The sequence below is a fragment of the Moschus berezovskii genome, chromosome 9 (assembly GCF_049115385.1).
Source record: "Moschus berezovskii isolate FMDL1 chromosome 9, NW_MosBer_1.0, whole genome shotgun sequence".
NCBI classification, from domain to species: Eukaryota; Metazoa; Chordata; class Mammalia; order Artiodactyla; family Moschidae; genus Moschus; species Moschus berezovskii.
In genome coordinates, this window is record NC_142468.1 from 1,502,385 (window position 1) to 1,520,049 (window position 17,665).

General features: G+C 50.7%; 1 protein-coding gene across 1 annotated transcript in view; it reads left to right on the plus strand.

Moving 5' to 3' along the window:
• Positions 1–17,665, plus strand: part of NRDE2 (NRDE-2, necessary for RNA interference, domain containing) — a 47,252-nt gene that overhangs the window by 13,069 nt on the left and 16,518 nt on the right. Inside the window, exons 2-6 of the mRNA XM_055435695.2 lie at positions 3,027–3,138; positions 4,886–5,116; positions 8,656–8,805; positions 14,512–14,962; positions 16,409–16,814. Of these exons, the coding sequence (XP_055291670.2) occupies positions 3,027–3,138; positions 4,886–5,116; positions 8,656–8,805; positions 14,512–14,962; positions 16,409–16,814 (1,350 nt within the window). The remainder of the gene's footprint in view (positions 1–3,026; positions 3,139–4,885; positions 5,117–8,655; positions 8,806–14,511; positions 14,963–16,408; positions 16,815–17,665) is intronic.

Below are 17,665 nucleotides of genomic sequence, written 5' to 3' on the forward strand. Positions count from 1 at the left end.
GATTGTTGTTTTTGCTCAGTCGTGTCTGACCCTTTGCGACTCCATGGACTGCAGCGTGCCAGGCTCCCCTGTCCTTCACTGTGGTGGAATCCCATTCTTGTGAAAATAACTGGATCTCAGTGAGCAACGGGACCTGTTTTCACATACCTCTTGCCAGAAATGAGGCCCACGGGAAGGGGGCCACCAGAGAAGGAGAAAGGAGGCAGCAGAAGAAAGCCTGCGTGGGCAACGGTCTGGGCGCCCCTCAGTCAGGCCACATCGCTCACCCCATCCCTTGTCTCCACTTCTGTGTGGCGGAGCTTGTGTGGTTCCTCCTGCAGGGGGTGCTTGTGAGGATTAAAATATGCACGTTGCTTAATCTGTTGCTTGGCCTGCAGTCAGGCCCTCCGTGGCTAGATTCCCTCTCTTCTTCCCCTTTTTCCTGCGCTTTTTCTCTTTTCTCTTCAGGAGCTTTCCTTCCTTCCTCCACCCCCTCTTTTCCACAAATATTTATTAAACTCCTACTGATGTGTGCCAGGCAGTGGTCTCGGTGCTGGGGATAGAGCAGTGAGTGAAACGTCGGAACGTGCATTCCAGTATCCCCTCCTCACTGCGATGCACTGAGCATCAGGGACTGGAATACAGACTGTATAAAGAAGTCTTTCAGCTCAATAGCAAGAACTCATCCCAATTAAAAAATGGGCCAAAGATTTGAATAACTATTTCTCCTGAATTATGGAGGGCCAACAAACACATGGAAAGATTCTCAACATTGTGAGTCAGCAGGGAAATGGAAAAACCACAGTGAGAAAACAGCACACCCAGTAGGGTGACTGGGATCTAGAAGGCAGAGGAACGAGCTGGCAGTGACATGGAGAAATTGGACTCCTCATGCACACCTTGTTCATGGGAGTGTAAAACGGTGCGGTCAGTTTGGAGAGCGATCTTGCAGTTCCTCAAAGTGCTGAACATGGGTTCCCGTAGGACCCGGCAGTTCTGCTTCTAGATGGCTGCCCAAGATGACTGAAAACACGTGTCCACATAAAAACCGGCACCTGAGTGCTCATAGCAGGGTTTTTTAAGCAGCCAAAAAGTGGAAGCAACCCAAGTGTCCCTCAACTGGCAGTGGATAAGATGTCCCCCAACTGAAAATGGATATCCATAAACTAAAATTATTGTTGTTCAGTCCTGTCGTGTCCAGCTCTTTGCAACCCCGTGGACTGCAGCACGGCAGGCTTCCCTGTCCTTCACCGTCTCCCGGAGCTTGCTCAGACTCGTGTCCACTGAACTGGTGATGCCGTCCAGCAACGTCCGCCTCTGCTGCCCCCTTCTCCTCTCGCCTTCCGTCTTCCTAAGCATCAGGGTCCTTTCCAGTGAGATTCAGTTCAGTTTAGTTCAGTCGCTCAGTCGTGTCCGACTCTCCGCGACCCCATGAATCACAGCACGCCAGGCCTCCCTGTCCATCACCAACTCCCGGAGCTCACTCAAACTCATGTCCACAGAGTCGGTGATGCCATCCAGCCATCTCATTCTCGGTCGTCCCCTTCTTCTCCCGCCCCCAACCTTTCCCAGCATCAGAGTCTTTTCCAGTGAGTCTCTGCAGTAAAATGGAATGAAATATGATACATGCTTCAGCATGGATGAACCTTGAAACATTGTGTCAAGGGAGAGAAGCCCGTTGTAAAAGAACATATAGTGAACGCTCTAGTTTATATTCAAATATTCAAGAGGCAAATCTATAGAAAGTAGATCAGTGCTTGCTTAGGACTCGTGGCAGGGGTGTGGGAGAGCAGGAGGCGGGTGCTGGAGAGTGGCCACAGCCGGGTGTGGGTTTGTCTGGGGCGGGTGGAGACGTTCTAAAGTGCGGTGATGGTGGCGGATTCCGAATGCACTGGGCCGTTGGCTGGTGCACGTTCGATGGCAAGCCTGTGCGTCGTGTCCGAGCACAGCCGCCACACAGGGTAACTCACCCTGCTCTCTCCCCACGCCCACCGTCGTGTGCATTCTTCATCTCGATCCTGAGCGGCTCCCAAACAGCAGGACGAGGCACCTGCCCTCCATGGGCCGCCTTGCTGCCACCCCGCGTTTCTCCTTTCTTCCCAGCCAAGACTGCTAAAGGTTAGAAGATAGGTAATTTGGAAATCGTAAATTGTAGAAGAGTCAGAAACGAATGGATAAGCAGGAAGAAGAAATGTTTTGGGCATTTAACCTCACCACCCAGAGATAATCATTATTCATATCTTGTATAATTTTAGTGTTCATTTAGACAGTTGGCGCCTTTCATGTTTGTTTTTGCAGAGTGCTGTTATAAGGGAGGGCTTTTGTTTCTCTACTAACGTTGTTGTTTAGTTGCTGAGTTGTGTCCAACTCTTGCGACCCCATGGACTGCTGCCTGCAAAGCTCCTCTGCCTAAGGGATTTTGCAGGCAAGAATACTGGAGTGGGCTGCCATTTCCTGCTCCAGGGAATATCCCTGACCCAGAGGTCTCCTCCCTTGGCAGGTGGATTCTTTACCACTGAGCTACCTGGGAATTCCAAAGTTAGTGTATAACAGGTCAAAGTAACCTATGCTAAGATAGAACATTGTAATTTTTTTTTAAATAAAAATACCTGAATCTTCTGTAATACTGTTAAGTATGGTAAGTTTTTATGCATGTCTTTTTTTTTTTTTAAACTTTTCAGAATTGTCTAAATCAAATTTGGGGTCAGGAAAACCTAATGCTTTGGGAGATTTATGCTCATTAGTGTGTGGATGTGTGCGGACATACAGTCTTGTTGCATTTTAGGCCACACTTGTTATGTGGCTTTTGCTTAAGCTGCAGCCTGATATCACAAGAGGATTTCAGTATTAATATTTTAGAGTGCGTTAAAGCCCCATGCCCTGTGAAATAAGAATTTCATGGATACCCTTCAGCCTCTGTGGACTGTTCAGAATGTCTGGCTTGCGTTGGTTGTGCATTAGGCCGTGAGCTGGTAAGACAGATTCCCAGCATGAGGAAGCCCACTGCGCTGATTTCACTCATCTTTTCTCCCTTTGCCCATGTGCAGAGTTAGACTGGCTGAGCAACCCGAGCTTCTGTGTTGGAGCCATAACAGCTCTGAGCCGACAAACTCAAGAGGCCACCGCAGCCCCTGTTTCTGAAGGGCCACCACTGACAAGGTAGTGTTTGTTCTAACGATTGTATTTGTTCCTGTTTTACTTCTGGCTGTGCTGGGTCTTCATTACTGTGCCGGTCTCTCTGGTTGCGGAGGCGGGAGCCGCTCTCCAGGGGCGGTGCCTGGCTGCTCGCTGCGGCGGCCTCTCTGGTTGCGGAGCAGCAGCTGTGGGCCCGTGGGCTCGGGGGTCGCGTCCCGGGGCTCTGGAGCGTGGGCTCGGGGGTCGCGTCCCGGGGCTCTGGAGCGTGGGCTCGAGGGTCGTGTCTCCGGGGCTCTGGAGCGTGGGCTCGGGGGTCGCGTCCCGGGGCTCTGGAGCGTGGGCTCGGGGGTCGCGTCCCGGGGCTCTGGAGCGTGGGCTCGGGGGTCGCGTCCCGGGGCTCTGGAGCGTGGGCTCGGGGGTCGTGTCTCCGGGGCTCTGGAGCGTGGGCTCGGGGGTCGCGTCCCGGGGCTCTGGAGCGTGGGCTCGGGGGTCGCGTCCCGGGGCTCTGGAGCGTGGGCTCGGGGGTCGCGTCCCGGGGCTCTGGAGCGTGGGCTCGGGGGTCGCATCTCCGGGGCTCTGGAGCGTGGGCTCGGGGGTTGTGGCGCAAGGGCTTTGTTGATCCGTGGCAGTGGGATCTTCGCTGACGGACCAGTGATCAAACCTGTGTCTCCTGTATCAGTGGGCAGATTCTTCACCAGTGAGCCACCAGGGAAGCCCACGGTAGTTTTTTGATAGGCGGATTTTTAGTCTCTGTCAGCGTACCATCTATAGCTTAGCCTGAGTAGTTACCCTTAGAAAACCTCGTGATGAAAGAGTTAAGTAAAAGCTCTTTGTTTTACCAAATGTAATGAGGTGATCTTTGACTGTTTTCCCTTACCTCACTCTTTACAGATCATCCTTTTTTTTTCCCCCTCTGCATTGCAGTGGCAAGTACATGACACAGTTACTGCCAATAATTAGGCCACGAGGGAAATGGCATCATTGTGATTCTTAAGTAACTTTATTAACCTCATTAGTAACCTTTAGAATATTGTAATTCAGATATTTCTTTAGTTGCACGAAGATAGAAGTTGCATGCAAAAATAGGAGGAGGTTTTATAATAACATAGGATAAAAATCTCATGAAAACTTCGGGGAAAGCAAAGTGGCACACATCTCTACCCAGCTTTGAAAGAATTTTGTTATAGATCACTGGATTGAGAAATGAGCTCTCTCACTAGTATAGACCAAATGGTCTCATTAGTGTGATGTACCGTAAAAGCATGGAAGCCTTTAGCAATCGAGACTAGTTCATGCATGAGGGGACCAAGGAGGAAGAACTTGTTCTGACTTTCAGAAACAAGCACCAGCATTAAACCCATTTTGTTTCTTTTCCTTTTTGGCATTAAGGACATCCTGTCATAATATATTGGACTGAAAATAAACCTTTTAGAGATTTTTAAAATACTGTATTTGATAATTGCTAGATTAATTTAAGTATCTATAGCTATGAAAATATAGGTTTAGAAGCTATAAAGATTAGAATCTCTTCAGCCAATGTTATTTTAGGTCCAACTCTTAAATCTTGAAGGTAAATTTATAAGCCAACTTTTAAATCTCCAAGGTAAGTATGAGCCAGGAAGGTACTGTATAATGTGTGAGCAAATAGGAAGCCCGTGTCGATGATTATAGAGAGTTGCCTTCTGCATGTTTGTTTACTTGCATTCTTATTTACATATTATTTCCCTAATTCTCTTTTGAAAATAATTCTAATGTTGACCTTCCCAAACAGGAGTCCTCTGAAATCAGAGCCTTCAGATGAAAGTGACACTAACAGAAAGCCGAAAGAAACAAGCAGAAAAAAGAAGAAAGAGAAGAAGAAAAGGAAGCCTCAGCGCCATAAGCGAACCAAGAGAAGACGCGGGCCGTCAGGCAGCAGCAGGTCTGAGTCAGACGCCGATTCTGAGAAGGACAGGCCTTCCAGGAGCGGCAGAGATAGTGAAAGGAAGGCAGAGAGGCCCAGGTAGGTCTCCTGTCCCCAGAGGTCCGTGGTTTCCAACTCTGGGACTTCTCTCCCTTCATTGTTGCCGCAGGTGAGACATTTGATGGCGGTTTAGCCGCTCAGTCAAAATGGAGTGAATACGTTTCTCAGTAACGGTGGGAAAAGAACCGGAAAGAGCTGTGTCATTAAGTCAGCGAAGAAAAGAAAAAAAAAGAAAACTTTCATTAAAAAATAGGGCCATGATTTTATTTGAGAAACGTTATCCGGGTGCGGCAGTGACTGTGTCAAAACCTGATTGAGACACAAAGCCTGAAGGATTTTTGAAAGATGACAGATAGTCCTCACAGTGGGCTTATGGGCCAGTTGACTACCTAGTGTTTTGCTTTTATAAAGAGCAAGAAACTTGTCTTACTTTCTCTTTCTCGACCCATCTTTCAGTCAGTCACATGAAATCGCCCGTCTGCAGCACAGAGGACAGACTCGTGGTTGCCACGCGGGCGGTGACAGCAGGGACGGATGGGGAGGGAGGGTCAGCAGGTGGGAGCTGTCGTGTGTGGGGGGACAGGCAGCAAGGCCCTGCTGCACTGCACAGGGAGCTGTTCAATATCCCAAGATAGACGTCACGGAAACGAGTGTAAAGCAAAACCCTGTGTGTGCCAGACTCTCTCTCTCTCTCTGGCTGAGGTTGGTAGCGCACTGGAAACAATCATGCTTCTGTCCTTCTCTCACGTTTGTTTGGAACCCCTGTGCTGAGGTGCGGAGTGGCTCCTGACTGCAGTGCCTCCTCCCTGTGGGGCCTTTTCCTCCCTGCCTCTCTCCCTGCCATCTCCCCTGAGCACGGTGTCCGAGGCGTGAAGCTCAGACAGCCCCGTCAGAGCTTTTCCTCTCTGCTTAGTCTAACGCCCCCCTGCGTGAGCGGCACTTTGCCCACACATGAGACAGGTGGTATGTGGTGAAGCTACTTGAATTATTCCTCATCTACCTTGTTTTTTCTCTTTTTTGTTTGTGTAGTATAGATGAGAGACAATTTTAAGTCCTACCCAAGACATACTTAAAAAAATTTAGTGCTGTTAAGGTTTTTGCAGTTCTTTAGGGATTATCTGTTCTTGCTGTGTGCTTAGAAGTCCCCGTGATGTCAGTGAGAGCTCTGGTTGGAGCAAGTTTGGAATCTAGTCTGTGGTTTATTAGAGACACAAACACCGTACCTCCCAAGGTCCTCCGTCGTCAGATCCGCGTTGAAGAATGCTTCAGGCCTCGGGGCTCAGAGGGGCCATGTTTATTTAGCCTACTCTGTGTCTCAGGTGCTGCAGTAACCCTAGAGAGGAAGGGGTGAAGGAGTCCAGCAACACGGTTCCAAATCCGGCTGGATTTCTGGGGGCAGGACGGCTTCCCTGGGGGCTCGGTGATCAAGAATCTGCCTGCAGTGCAGGAGAGGCAGGTTTGATCCCTGGGTGGGGAAGATCCCCTGGAGAAGGGAATGGCAACCACTCCAGTATTCTTGCCTGGAGAATCCCATGGACAGAGGAGCCTGGTGGGCTGCAGTCCATGAGGTTAAAGAGAGTTGGACACGACTGAGCGACTAAATAGCAACAATAGCACGTGGACAGAAACCACTCCCACCTGGCCTGCCATCAAGCCCCCAGCCACTGGCGCAGGGCCTGACGTGCAGGAAACACGCAAGGACATGTTTGTTAGTGTGAATGAGGGAATGGATATATCATGATGTTCTTGCTTTTTAGTCTGTCTTCAAAGCAAAATACATTAGTTGCTGTGTGTTCCAAAAACTCATCTTTAACTATTTTTCTTTTTTTTTCTTTATATGACCAAGGAAAATGAGTTTTAAAGGATTTCCTGAAACTGTACAGAAGCAATCATAAGAAATTTGAGAGATAGTTATTTTCAGCCTGTGCCTAAGCACATGAGAAGTGATCTTTACAGCCTCTGGCAGCTGTGATCCGGGCAGCGCCTGTGAGTCTGCTGGTGTTCTACAGAGCGCCCCCGTGAAGGCGCACCGCCGTGAAGGCGCGCCCCCGTGAAGGCTGGAGCGGCCGTCGTTGTCTGTTTCTTCCTTGCTGCTTACTCGCGCAGCTTCTTCCTGGGAAGGCAACCGGGAAGAGGTCTTGTTTCCATGTAGACGAGGGGCTAAGACATTAGTGAGTCATGAGTGTCTACCCTTGATGTCAGGAAAGCGGCTTGGGGGCCGTGTGTACTTTGTGGGACTCTGATTCCAGGGTGATCAGGGACGGCCTCCCCACAGCTTCTGATGGCCTCTGTCTCCTCGGGTCAGCCCTCCTTCACCTCCAGGTGGTGGCACATCTGTCCGCATGCACAGCCCAGACCGCATCCTGCTTCCTGACTGTGGGACCCCGTAGGGGAGGTGAGAAGGGCTCACTGCTCCCCAGGCGTGGTCTACAGTCAGCCCTTCCTGACCCCAGCCGGCTTTCCATCCCTTTCTGGAACGCGTCCATCTCTTTCCGGAACACGTCCATCTCTTTCTGTCCCTTTAGCTGCTGCTTTCGCCTTTTTTCACCAGAAAGCCCCCACAGTTGTTGTGGGGGGCGTGAGTTAAAACTCACTGTGTACTTAACCTGAGATGCATCATCCTGCAGGTATGCATTGACTAGCTACTTGCATCCCTGGAATGCCATGCCCTCGCGTTCCCAGCCAGGAATGGTCTAGAAGCCTGGAGAATCCTGGTTTCTATCTGGGCAGAGCCACGCAGCCAGGATGGAGCAACACTTAATGGCTGCTGTGACTCTGCTGGCAGCCTCTTGTGTCAGCAGCATTATGAATGATTTTCTTTAGAGGAGGAGAGATGGTAGATGCCAGAAAAACCTTTCCCTGCATTTTAGTTGACTGCTAGGGAACTGGTTCTTTTGTGTCTGAGCTGAAAGTCTGCCACATCACAAGTTGGTTCAAAGCAATAACTAAGGGTCTTGTCTTACAGTGGACTCTCTGCCCTTTAGGTCAGGCCCGTGCGTATAGGCAGAACAGCCTGCACAGAGCCCAGCCTGTAGAAAGGAGGCTGAGACCACCTCTAAGCGACACTGGAGACTGGAGCGTTCGGAACTGCGGCTTTGTTTTGTTTTGAAGTTTTGAGTTGAAATTAGTTATCTGAGCACTTTCAAATAAATCAGACCAAGCGAGGGGGGCCTTATTTTCCCTCCTTCCTTCATTTCTTCCTCTGTTTCTTTCTTCCTTCCTTTTAAGAAGACACCTTGTGTGCAGATGTTTGAAAGTCAAGTTATAATCATTTAAATGAATTATTGCTGCTATTTTTTAAGGACGCCTGTATCTCTCACGTCTGTTTTTGGGAAACGTTGACTTCTCTTCCTGGGAAAGTGTCGCTTCGCCAGTCTTCGCTTTGTGCGTCAGCACAGTCTCCCGGCCGGAGCCGGGCCCCGTCTGCATGGCCAGTGCATGCTGTTTGCAGGAGCTGTGCGCGAGGCCGTGTGGGCTCCGACGTGTTTCACGGTCATGTTTCTGAGATGTGAAGTATGTGACTCGGGTGTTTCTAAGCGCCTCTCCCTTTTCCTTCTTCACCCTGCTCTGTCCCACAGTCAAGGAAATCATGCCGCCGCGGATACCGGACATCACTGTGTTTGGCTTGAGGACATCCAGGCTCTGACGGGAGAAACCTTCCGAATGGATAAGAAACCGGATCCTGCCAACTGGGAGTATAAGTCTCTTTACCGAGGAGACATTGCCAGGTGTGTGCATCACGACGTGTCTCTGGCCGTCTCTGGGGGGAGGGGCGTCTCTGCTCTGCGCTCTCAGCTCTGGCTCTGTGCCCCCAGCGTCCCCACCGTTGACTCTGTTGAACTTTATCCACTGTCCAGTTGTTTAGGCATACACAGGAGAAGGCGAGCAATCCTAATCTCACGCTGTAAATAAGTGTTTAAACCTGGAGATCAGGATCCAGGTTGGGTTAATCTTACTCAGCCATGGTGCTTGGCGTAGTGTGTAGCATGGTAGGTGTTCCGTGAATAGTTGTAGACTGAATGAGTCTAAAAATACCTTGAACCGATTGTGACTATCCATAAACCATTTGGTTTAATCTATACGCCTTTCTTGAAAGTTACAAAAGCCTTTTATTTATCCAAACGGCACCCCCCCGACGCATGCCATTTTAAAAAATGACATTAAATGATAATGACTTTTTTCAAAATGTTTCCAGCATATATCACTAGATAATCATAAAAACAGGTGATGGCATTTGCTTCAGTAATGAGTTTCAGCGTTTTTCTCTATTGTGTATTAACGCATATGTGTGGAGTCAAGGAAAAATAGTATAGGTGACCTTATTTGCAGAGCAGAAACAGAGACACGGACACCATGGGGAAGGAGTGCGTGGGGAGGAACCGGGAGGCTGGACTGTCGCGTGCACCCTGTGGATCCTGAGGCTGAGCAGACCGCTGTGGAGAGCCTGCTGTCCAGCCCAGAGCACCCTCCTCAGCGCGCTCTGCTGACCTAGAGGCGGAGGGGTCAGAAAAGGATGGGCGTATGTGCAGGTGGAGCTGGTGCGCTTTGTGCAACGGAAACCAGTGCAGCATGGCAGAGCAGCCACACGCCAGTAAAAAGGAGCGCCTTTAAAAAGAGAAGCTTTCCTCCTCTAATCTGTCAGTCAAAACCAGTTGAATCCTCAATAAACTCTTCGGACACTTGGTACGTTGCTGGGCGTAGTGAACAGTAATACAGTCTCTTGCTCCCAAACAGCTAGTGGGCGATGAAAACGGAAGGTAGAGAGTCAATAAGCGGCCAGAGGAGGCCGTGACGCTGGTGACCGTTCTTCATGGGCTGATTACCTTTTAAAGTAACTGTTTGCTCCCATCCCTTGCCGCCCGTCCACCTTTTAATTAGGGAGTCACTCAGCGTGATGTTGTAGCTCGCCACGTAAGCTGCTCCAGCTGTAACCCCCTTCATGATGAGCGACGCCAGTTATTTCTTGGTGCGTCTGTATCTGCGTGCGGTCTACTGAAACCTCGAGGCAGGGGTTAATGCTGCTCGTGTTTATCGCGTGTCTGTGTATCTCGGAGTGCTATTGGTGCTCCCTGCAGTCCTCTGTGGTCCCGCAGGCCTCAGTGTGGGGGAGGCCCAGCAGACGCTGGCAGGCACGGAGCGGGCAGCACCAGCTTGTGCGTTTCTCCCCTGGAGTCAGCCTGCCGACTCACAGCTGCTCTAGGAGGAGGGCGCTCTGATCTTGCGCAGCCGGGGAGAGGAATCTCGGGGATGCAGTGCCGCCGGAAGGCCACACACCAGGAAGCAGAGAGCTGGGATTCACACCCGCACTTCTCTGACGCTCTTCCGCCGTCCCCAGAGAAGAGACGGGCTCTGTGGGAGGACAGTTTCTAGGTTGGGAAACAGAAGATGCTGGTTCTCCTTCTGACTTTGCTGTTGACTAGTACCATAATCCCAGACAAGTCACTTAACCCAGCAGCCACCAGCCCCCGCGTCGGCGACTGGTGCCCTGTTGGGAACCCCGCCACACAGCCGGAGGTTGGGGGGCACCTGAGTACAGCTTCATCTGCTGCTCCTCAGTGCTGACCCATCCCTCCCGTCGACGGAAAAAACGTCTTCCAGGAGACGGGTCCCTGGTGCCAAAAGAGGGACTGCTGACTCAACCTTTCTGAGCCCCTGTGACTTCATTTGTAAACTGGAAGTCGTAACTCCTACCGTGCCTCACACTCAAACATCAGAAATGTGTGATATGGAATTAGAAACTGGTGTGCAGAGATAAAGGCTCACCGTCCAGTACTAGATTTTAAAGAGGAAGCAACAGTAACAGTGAGCGGCTCTTGCACCTCTGCCAGTGAATGGCCCAGAGCCGAGGAAGAGAGCGACTGGAGACGACTTTGCTCAGACCGCAGAGACGACTCCAAAGGGTGTGGGGCACCGGTGAGACTTCCCAGTCACTCGCTGAAGCTCAAGTCAGGCACATCTTGCTCGGGTTAGTAGCTGTACAACCGTTAGTATCCAGATCTGGGAAGGTGGTGGTCCCACGGCACGCTGAGCTGGTCAGGTCCTGAATTTTCACACTTGTTAGGAGAGATCCTGACAAACTGCGAGCATTGACAAGACAGTGAGCAGACACGCGGCTAACCCCGTCACGCGAGGACGAGGTGAGGGCTGTGGCTACCAGCCTGTGTCAGGGATACAGTCACTGCCTCGTAGGCTTTGCTGCACTTGGGAAGGTGGGTTGGCAGTGTCCTGTGTAAGCTGGCAAGCAGCACCAGGACCGGTGAGTGGAAGTTTGGCTCGGCATAAAAGCAAATCTAAGAGTGTGAGCATCTCAGCAATGGCGTGCGGTGTGTTGGAGCGTTGTGGTAAACAGGGGTCAGGATCTAAAGTTAGTGTGGAACAGGTCCAGGGTACCTTCGGAAAGATCCCCAGGGCTAACACTGTCTCTCAGTGAAGTTCAGCTATTTTTTTTTTTTGCCATTTTTGGAAGAGTTTATTGTTTCTTTGGCTATCCACCAGCTGAAATAGTTGGCTCTTGTTTAGGAGCCCAGTTGTATGAAGCGATGGTGATGCTTTACACTCACCTGGTCCTTACTGTGAGGCTTAGCCCTTACACATATAGACTCTTTTGATCATCCTAGCAATTCTGCAGCATAAGTTACTGTTACAGTCCCTGTTTTACACACGAGGAAACTGAGGCACAGTTTGTTTTTTAAAACTTGATTACGGTCACCCAGCTTAGTAACTGAAGGAGCTAAAATTTGGACCAAGGCAGTCACGACTCTGAGAAGGCCTGTGTGAGCTGAATTCGCCAAAGGAAGGGCAGGTTTAGGTTGCCCAGCCCAGTGCACTCCGGGACCCAGACCCGCTGAGGGGATTCTGGGCAGAACTGGGTGCTTGATTTAAACGTATTCTCTCCGCAAGCCCTCGCCCTCTTTTGGTTTCTCTTTTCATCTCTCTCTCTTCTTCTGGTGACTAAATGCCTGATGTGTGTGCTCAGTTGCTAGTCGTGTCTGACTCTTCTGCAACCCTATGGGCTGTAACTCACCAGGCTCCTCTGTCCATGGAATTTTCCAGGCAAGAGTACTGGAGTGGGTTGCCATGCCCTCCTGCAGGGAACCTTCCCGACCCAGGGATCAAACCCACGTCTCTTGCCTCTCCTGCATTGGCAGGTGGATTCTTTACCACTCGCGCCATCTGGGAAGCCCCTCAGTGCCTATATCTGATTGTATAATAGATTCATTTGATGTCATTCACTGAACCTCCAAACAAAACGGGTGTCCCTACCTCTGGAATTATTCTAGTGAAGACTAGCCGATTATTTGATAAGGATTTTATAGGAAAAGTGCCTTTATTTGGGGGAACTATTGCATTAAATTATATCCCAGGTCCGGTCCAGTAATTAAGATTTTGTGATAAGTCATAAATTGGGTAGAACCTAAATGTCCAACAATAAAGAAATGGTTGAATAAATTATGGGACACTTCCAGTGAGCCAGTTTGAAGTCAATAAAAATGGTTGTTTCTAAAACTAATGGTATGAAGAAATGCTTAGAAGTAGGGAGAAACGCCTGCAGCTGTATCTCAGCTATTTAAACACAGGACATGTGAGTGAACGTACGTGATCCATGTGCGCGTTACCTGAGTGTCGATGCCTAATAGTTGCTTCTCTGTTCTCCTGTGTCATCCTCATCTAGTTTGCCAGAAAAGGAAACTATAAAGTCACCTTCACAGTTTTAAAGTCAGAAAACTCAGCAAACATTTTTTAAGAGATTGCTTGAATATCTAAAACAGTGTTGACTTTTAGTGAAAATAGGAATTAGGGAGAACAAAACTCGTTTTGAAATTAACATTTGTTTCTTAGGGCAGCGGTCCCCAATCTTTTTGGCACTGGGGTCCAGTTTCCCCGGACAGAGGTGTGGTGAGGGGAGTGGTTTCGGACTCACATGTGCACGGTGGGGTCCGCATCCCGTGAGGGTCTCATGTCCTGCGGCTGCTGGTCTGACCGCAGGCGGAGCTCAGCGGGGACGCGAGTGGTGGGCAGTGGCTGGAAACACAGGGCGCACATCAGCTGTCTGCCCGCCGCTCAGCCTCCCGCAAAGTTTCCTCAGGCTCCTTTCCACTCTGCCCACACCCCACCTCCCAGGGAAGATCACTGTCCTGAGTTTTTTCCATCAGCGAGCATTTTTGTCTGTTCTAGAATCTCGTGTAAGCGGACTCGTGTGGTGTGTACTCCTGTGTCTGAATACACCGGTGTCGCGTTTCCGACTTTCACCCTGCCGGGGCACCTGTCAGTGGCTTGTTCCTTTTTCTGGGTGGGAGTGTCCTGTCCGCAGCCACACGGCCGTCTCTTTGTCCTTCTTCTGTTGGTGGGCACCTGGCCTTTCTGCAGTGTTTGCTGTTATGAGTAAAGCTGCCAAGGATACTTGTGCACAGCTCTTTGTGTGGGACTGTGGTTTCCTTTTCTTGGGTAAATACCTCGGAATAGAATTGCTGGGTCATGGGGTGAGGTCTGCGTGTAGGTTTTGTTTTGTTTTTTTTTAAACTGCCAGACCTGTTCCCAGAGTGATCGTGCCAGTCTGCGTTCCCACCAGCGGCACATGCGTCCCGGTTCCCTGTGGGGCACTCGCCGGGTTCGCTGTCTCAGGCCTTTGCTTCACCTTGGCTGTCCTGTCCTGGTGGGTCTGCGCTCGGGGCACCGTGGTTCTCACTGGCCTCTCTTTGGTGACCCACGACGCTGACCGCCTGTTTACGTGCTTATTGGCCGCGTGTGTCTCCTGTGCCATTTCTGCTCACATCTTTTGCTGATGTTGTAATTGGGTTGTTTGTGTAGCACCCACACGGAAAAGGGCAGTTTTCCTTAGCTTTCATACAGATACTCAGCAGTCATGTGTTTGTAGCTCCGGGGACGCCTACACGATCCATAAAAGCATTTTAGAACCCAGCCTCTTTTCCTGTAGAGTAGAAAATAGCCAAATGTAATTTTATTTGACACACTTTGTCTTGGGATTAAAAAACAGAACCTTAGACCTCTCTGTTGTCTTCTGAAGTAGACAGCACGGAGGAAAAGGGCCTGGTCCAGGAGATGGAGGACTTGATGTCACCTGAGGCCTCAGCGTCCTTATTTAAGAACGAGGTCGAGGGGGAGACGATGGTGTCCCCCTTGCCTGTCACACGCGGGGCGGCCTGAGGTGGCATGGTGACAGTGCTGTGCAGAGCTTAGGGGAGGGTGGGTACCAAGGTCTGGAAGACAGGCGTGGTCTGAAATTCGTGAGGCGTGGACGAAACGGCACGGTAGAGGAAAAGTCCTCCTACTTCTCTGACTAGAAACAGTTTGAAGGGAAGGAGAGTTTGAATACGTGAACTTAACTGGCACAACCAGAGTGTCTACTGGGCCTTCGGTCCATGGAGCCAGTGCGTGCATTCTCTCGGTGACCCGTTTTCTTTTTCAAACATTAGATACAAGAGGAAAGGAGACTCCTGCCTCGGCCTCAACCCGAAGAAGCAGTGTATCTCTTGGGAGGGGACTTCCACAGAAAGGAAGCGCTCCCACAAGCAGATCGAGCGCTACTTTACGAAGAAGAGTGTGGGGCTTATGAACGTGGACGGCCTTGCCGTCAGCAGTCAGCCCGAAGCCCCATCGTCGGAACTGCTCTCCTTTATCCCAGTGAAGGGCGTGGATGGTGCGGATCCCCCTGCTACCAGTTGGCTGAACCCCCTGGGGATTTACGATCAAGCCACTACGCAGTGGTTACAGGGACAGGGTCCTTTGGAGCAGGAGTCCAGGCCACCAGACTCACAGCCCGACAGAGAGGGCGCGCTGCTCAAGGCCAGGGTGGAGGAATTCAACAGGAAGGTTCGGGAGAACCCTCGGGACACAGAGCTGTGGATGGCCTTTGTTGCTTTCCAGGTAAGTGTTGCTGCCCCAGGTCTCCCGCATGGGAGTGGCAGCCCTAACGTTGGGCACTGATTTATCCTGCAATGACTGTTGAGCTCCTGTGAGGAACCCTGGTGCTGGGCCTCTAAAGATTAGAATAGAGCCCTTTCCCTGAGTTTTCTCAAAGCCCAGTGATGAAGACCGATGTGTGAGGGGTAACTGCAGTCTGGGGCAGGACATGCTGTGATGTAGAAGCGGGATGGAATGAGGGGGTGACTTGCCACTCGGAGTAAGAAACGGCCTCCAAGAGATGGTGAGCTGTGAACAGAGTCAGGGCGGGTGCGCGCCATGCAGCGGGGAGGCGTTCCTGAAGCGCCGAGAGAACGTGCGGGGTGCACAGGGCGGTCTCTGCAGGGACGCGGTTGGAGCCACCGGCTCCCTTCCTGAAATACGCGGATCTGTCTGTGTCCCACTTATTTTTGGAACCACTTATGTAATTACCACATTTGTCCCACATTCGGCTGTGTTATTGGTAAAATCGGCTTTTCAGAAAAGATTTTCAAGACACTGCACACTAGTTATTGGTACAAAAATCTAAGTTTAAAATGATGGGGACTCTCCAGGTGGTCCACTGGCTAAGTCTCCATGCTCCTCATGCATAGGGCTCGGGTCAGTCCCTGGGCAGGGAGCTAGATCCTGCAAGCTGCAGGTGAGACCTGGTACAGCCAGGTAAATAAATAAGTAAACCAGTTTCAGTTCAGATCAGTCGCTCAGTCGTGTCCGACTCTTTGCGACCCCATGGACTGCAGCACGCCAGGCCTCCCTGTCCATCACCAACTCCCAGGGTTTACCCAAACTCATGTCCATCGAGTTGGTGATGCCATCCAACCATCTCATCCTCTGTTGTCCCCTTCTCCTCCTGCCTTCAATCTTTCCCAGCATCAGGGTCTTTTCCAAATGAATCGGCTCTTCTCATCAGGTGACCAAAGTATTGGAGTTTGAGCATCAGCCCTTCCAATGAATATTCAGGACTGGTCTCCTTTAGGATGGACTGGTTGGATCTCCTTGCATCCAGGGGACTCTCGAGAGATAGAGAGTGGGTAGGGCTTCCCAGGTGGTGCCAGTGGTAAAGAACCCGCTTGTCAGTGCAGGAGACCCAAGAGATGGGGGGTTCGATCCCTGAGTCAGGAAGATCCCCCTGGAGAGGAAATGGCAACCCACTTCAGTATTCTTGCCTGGAGAGTCCCATGGACAGGGGTACCTGGCGGGCTACAGTCAATGGGGTCTCAGGGAGTCGGACATGTCTTACCGACTAAACTCCCAACCCCAAACACGAGTCAAGAGCTACCAACCCGAAGAGCGGTTTGTTGTGTGGAGTGAGCAGCCCTGTGGGCCTTGTAAGTCACTCCACAAGCAGTGCTGACACCCTGGGTCCCCCGGTTCCGCTTGCCCATGTGAGTGGGTGTTTTTGTTGTTGAGGACGAGGTCATGAGAAGTCCAGGCCTCTATGCCATGGAGGAAGGAGAGATGGAGATGCGGAAGCGGTCCCTGCGGCTGGTCCTGGAGAAGAAGCTGGCCATCCTGGAGCGGGCCATCGAGAGCAACCCGAGCAGCGTGGATCTGAAGCTCGCCAAGCTGAAGCTCTGTGCCGAGTTCTGGGAGCCCACCACTCTGCTCAAAGAGTGGCAGAAACTGATCTTCTTACATCCCAACAACACAGCTCTCTGGCAGAAATACCTGTTGTTTTGCCAGAGCCAGTTCAGCACCTTCTCTGTATCAAAAATTCAGAGTCTCTACGGGAAGTGCTTGAGTACCCTGTCTGCCGTGAGGGACGGCAGCATCGTCTCCCACCCCGAGCTTCCTGGCACCGAGGAGGCCATGTTTGGTAAGGAGACAGCAACCCAGTCCAGTGACATGGGAGGGGCCGTTCTTTCTTTTGGCTTCGTTGAAAATAGTTTACCTTTGATTTATTTTAGGAAAGTCTAAGTCGATAAAACTGATGCTTAAAAAAGGGTATTATGACTCGTTTTGATGACGGGAACCTCCCCCCCCCTCCCCCACATCTTCTGGGCAGCAGGAGGCATTAGGCCAGTATAGTTCAGAAAATATCGCCAGACTAGAAGTTCCAAGTTTTCCACTTGTTATTCAGGTAAACACAGTCTCTTAACTGCTTTGGCTGTTGGTGGCCTTACCTGTTGAGATGCCCACATCTTAGTCCGTTGTGGGGGCTTGGGCAGTCACGCTTGCAGGGCATCCTGGCTGGGAATCACTGACATACACAGGCTACCAGCATCATTATACTGTTAACGTTTTCAGTAGGTCCCGAAGGAGGCTAGACTGTGTCACACATTTTGTCCAGTAGTGAGACCCAGAGATGGTGTGTTCTACTGGACTGTGTCACGCCTGACGAATGTTGGGTTTGCCTTTCGCAGGCTCCTGTGTGACCTTGGGTAGGTTCCTTACCCTGTTTGAGCTGTAATTTCTCCCCTAGCAACAGCAGTCCAATACCTGCTTCACAGGAGGGCTGGGCCTGTCAGCCAAGATGGTGTATGGGGAGTCTAGCTCAGGCTCTGACTCAGTAGCAGGCGTTTCTTTGATCAAATCCCTGCTATTGAATATTGCTTCTAATTTCTAAGGATAGAAGAAATATATTGCTCTAGAAATAATAAGCATTTGCGTGACTGCCTTAAAGGGGCTCATGTTTGATATTATGTGTTGAAATGCTCGTACAGCTTA